At 50.1% G+C, this 3796-nt stretch overlaps 1 protein-coding gene across 1 annotated transcript in view; it reads right to left on the bottom strand.

Annotated features, from left to right (window-relative positions):
• Positions 1-2912, bottom strand: part of UPP2 (uridine phosphorylase 2) — a 5233-nt gene extending 2321 nt beyond the window's left edge. The window contains exons 1-4 of the mRNA XM_085304342.1: positions 2738-2912; positions 2001-2210; positions 672-818; positions 8-135 (exon numbers count right to left, since the gene is read on the bottom strand). Coding sequence (XP_085160468.1) covers positions 8-135; positions 672-818; positions 2001-2210; positions 2738-2912 — 660 coding nt within the window. The remainder of the gene's footprint in view (positions 1-7; positions 136-671; positions 819-2000; positions 2211-2737) is intronic.
• Between the last annotated feature and the right edge of the window lie 884 nt (positions 2913-3796).

The raw sequence follows: 3796 nt of genomic DNA on the forward strand, positions 1-3796 counted from the left end.
GGAAGGCGGCGATCAGGCGCTGGGGCCGCTGCTGGTACCGCAGCAGCACCGCGCGCGGCGCCCGGATCTGGCCGCCCCCCAGGCGGTCGAGGAGCGTCACGCAGACAACGGCAGCGCAACGGAACCGGGGCTGCGCTTCAGCCCGTGTACGACAGCGGGTGTTTGCTGCGTTAGGATGTTGTACCCACAGCGTCTGCCAGCGGAGAGGGGGACCTGGCTCGTTCCCGCTGCCTCCCCGAGGGCTCTGCTTGTGAGAAGCATCTTGAAGCTCCCAAGGAACCAAACTGGCAAACACTGCCTGGAAAATCCATTTATCACACTGCACTGAAAATATGCTCCTTTTATGTTAGCAGGAAACAATCGACCTTTGTGGCCAGTAAAAAGGGAAAACCAGCTCTACTGGTACAGCCAAGAAATGTTTTAAGCCTGGGAAAAGGATGAGGGGGAGTAAAATATTGTTTCTTCCAACATGTAGTCACACTTTTTACAAGCAGCTCCTTTTTCCTGAGCCACAAAATTTGTTTTAATGTACTTTTACAGTTTTACAGTGAAAAACGTTTAGAATGGATTTTTGGCCTTCGGGTTGTATAAATCTCTTAACAAACCAGATCTTCATGCCAACTAAAATTACGGTGTGTGAGGGTGTAACAAGGAAAAAGAAGCAGCCTTACCTTTCAAACCACACAGTCCACACATGGCAGCAAACACTGTCGACTCCATTTCAATATTTCTCACACCAGCATTATAAGCTCTTTTTAAGTACTCTAGTTTTTTTTCACTGGAAAAAGAGCACGATGCTCCATCCAATCTCCCCTGACCTTGAAAGGAAAAAGAAAATTGTCATTATTTGCCCCTTTTAATGGTTCCAATTAGAAAGCCCAATAATGTCTACATTTTATTTCAAAATCTTTCATTTGAATAATGCTCATCAGGTTACTTAATTCATATTCCAATAAACCTCAGATTTTAAAGACAGTGTGTTATGCCCCAGTATAGAGGAGAAAATTATGTAGGTCTTAACATTAATAAAAAGGAAGACTAAGCCCACAGATGTGTAAGTGTACAGGGTATATGCTCAGCGGGTGCAAACTCTCACAGCTCTTCTGAGGCCCGTGGCATACATCAGCTGAAGGTCTGCCTGAAGAAACCTGAAAAATGTCAAATTGCTGCAGAAGAGGCATAGCAAACTGCRGAATGGAGAAAAGTGACGAGGAAAAACCTCCTTAGCACTGGTTTAGTTTTTCGTGAGGGCTCAGTGACGGCTGGAGCACTCTGAGGCGGCGTTCCTGGCTCGGGGTGGCCCCGTCCCGCGCCGCGGCCGGCGCCGACACCGGCCTTGGCATCGCGCTCGGCGGGACGCTGGCCGCCAGCGGTCCCCCGTGTCGCTCCACGCGTCCGCGACGGGGCTGGGGCCAGCGCCGGGCGCGAGGGCTACGGAAGCGCCTGCTCTGACCGGAGCAGAGCGCCTCCTCGCTAATGCCCACTTCTTTTAGCCACTTTTCTGCTAATGCAAGGGCCTGCGCTGGGCATTTCGCAGTTGGCCCTAGGCACAAGAAGTGAGCCCGTGCCCGGTGCGGCTGTGCTGCTCGCGCAGCATGTCTGGTCTGTTGCTCAGCGAAATTTCTTCCTGCAGCYGTACTAACCTGGCTGCGTGTTTTGTTTGCTGTCATTCCTACTGCTAAGCCTCTCAAATGTTTTTAATTTAAATAAAACGTGGCCTGGAGCAATACACAGATGGCCRCATTTGCCAGCAGAGCCAAAGGTTTATAAATAGTCCTCAAATTATTAATTCTTCATTTATTCCACTTTATCAGCTTTGTAATCAGCATTTAATTTTTGTAAAGGAAAAAGTTCCAGAGTACTGCTGGCTAAGCAAAGTTTTTTTATGTAAATGTCACACGACTGTCTTATATTTTGACAACATCAGTAATTTTGCTTGTGTAAGAACATAAAGATTTAGCATTATGTTTGGGAGGGAAAGAAATTATATATCATTTTACCCTCATAAAAATCGTAGGTGCACATAGTGTGCCCGATGAGCGTCAGGAAGCCGCGGATCTCCTCGCTGCAGCGCAGCAGCTCCTCTGCGAGGCCCTTGTCGAGCGCGGTGCTTCGCACCACCACGTCGCCCAGGATCACCTGCTCGAAGCGTGGCTGGAAGGAGGAATCCACCGCTGTGTCTGTTACCACAACAGAGCCGGGCTCGATCCCTGCGAAACCAAAGGCTGAGGCTAAGCCAGCGCTCACGATACTAATGACCTGTCTTCAGCATGATGGGGAAATCTGTATCRGCATGAAGGTGACCGTGGATTTTGTTTAATGAGTAAAACACACATCAGAGACGAATTGAAATTTATCTGTTAYTGGGTTGTTGGGAGAGGGACCCGCGTCCTCCAGCCGCGGAGGGGCAGCCGCATTACAGCCCGGTGGCTGGTGACCTGTGTGCTGGGCCACCGAGAGCATTTCACGACACACGAGTGACTCCTACTCAAGGGGGTTCTGTTTGAAAAGTCACACTCAGATGTTTTGACTTCAAGGGTATTTTCATTCTGAAAAAGTGCATTCTACTAAGCTAGCCACTGGAAATGTGCTGGGTTTTAACCCAAAATAAAGTATGTTCTTATTTGATATTGGAGGACCTGACATGATGTAAAAGCTCATAATTACATGTCCTATTGCTGAGAATTCTTTCTACTAATAGCCTTTTTGCCTGGAAGAACCCAAAAGGGTATCTCACCCAAGCCTCCTGAGGTGCCGATGCGTATGATGGTAACGTCTCGGCATTTTGCATGGTGCAACAGTTTGATGAGTTCATGATGCATGATGGAAATGGAAGGAATGCCCATCCCATGCTGCAGAGAAGAGAGAAAATGAAAAAAATCATTCCTTGAGATGCCAAAGAAGTGGCGCATGATGACAGCCAGGAGCCCAGAGTCCCACTGAGYGCTTCCCGTGGAAGCCAGGTGGGATTTTGGGGTCTTTGCGGCCCATGTAGGTGGAGCAGAGCCTGTCTAGGGATGGAGGAAGCCGGCGCTGCCGCCGCACGGGAAGCGCCGGGTGCTGGCGCTGGCCTTGTCCCGGCATGGCTCCGGGAACGCCGCAGCAAGSCGGGAGCAGCCGGCCCGTCGTCCTCACTGACGCACCGCCTCTGCCAGGCGCCTGCAAATCCTGCATTACCACGGCTGCCTGCTCTGCCTGCMCGTGGCTTATGCGTGGGATCACCCTAATCTTCTGGTCCACTGCTCAGTCTTCTTTTTCTTGGCCTTACCATTAAAAATGAAATGAAGTTTGTAGTATAGGATTTTTTTTTATGAAAAAGTCTCTGTTCTTTCTATTTGCAGACTCTATTGTGTGTCCAAAAGCCTGAAGGAAGGTACAGCTAAAGATGTTACGTTAATGTAGCATATGCAATCAGCTTTCATATTGCGTTGTCTCTTTTTATTTGGCCACGGGACTGTTGTTCTATTAGGCTTTATCATGTTTTAAATACGAAAATATTTCACGTGTTATTATTCTGGCCTATCAGCCCGAGTTATTTGCCAACACTTAAAAAGCTTATTCTCGCTGTAAATATCCAAAGCAGGAAAGTGGTTTCCTACCTCCGGTGTATTTGAGTTCGTCTCTACACCTAAGCAACCAGCAAGAACGTGCCGTTGGCGACAGCTCCGCGGTGTCTCGGGGGTGCGGGCAGCCCGCCCGCACGCCGGGGCCGCGCCGAGGCTGCAGCCCGGGCCGCGCTGCGCGGGCGAGGGCGAGGGCGAGGGCTCGGCCTGGGCGCTTCCCCGGCACGGCACGG

This window comes from Rhea americana, unplaced genomic scaffold (genome assembly GCF_003343005.1).
Source record: "Rhea americana isolate MKP2758 unplaced genomic scaffold, rheAme1 scaffold_206, whole genome shotgun sequence".
In the NCBI taxonomy this organism is placed as follows: domain Eukaryota; kingdom Metazoa; phylum Chordata; class Aves; order Rheiformes; family Rheidae; genus Rhea; species Rhea americana.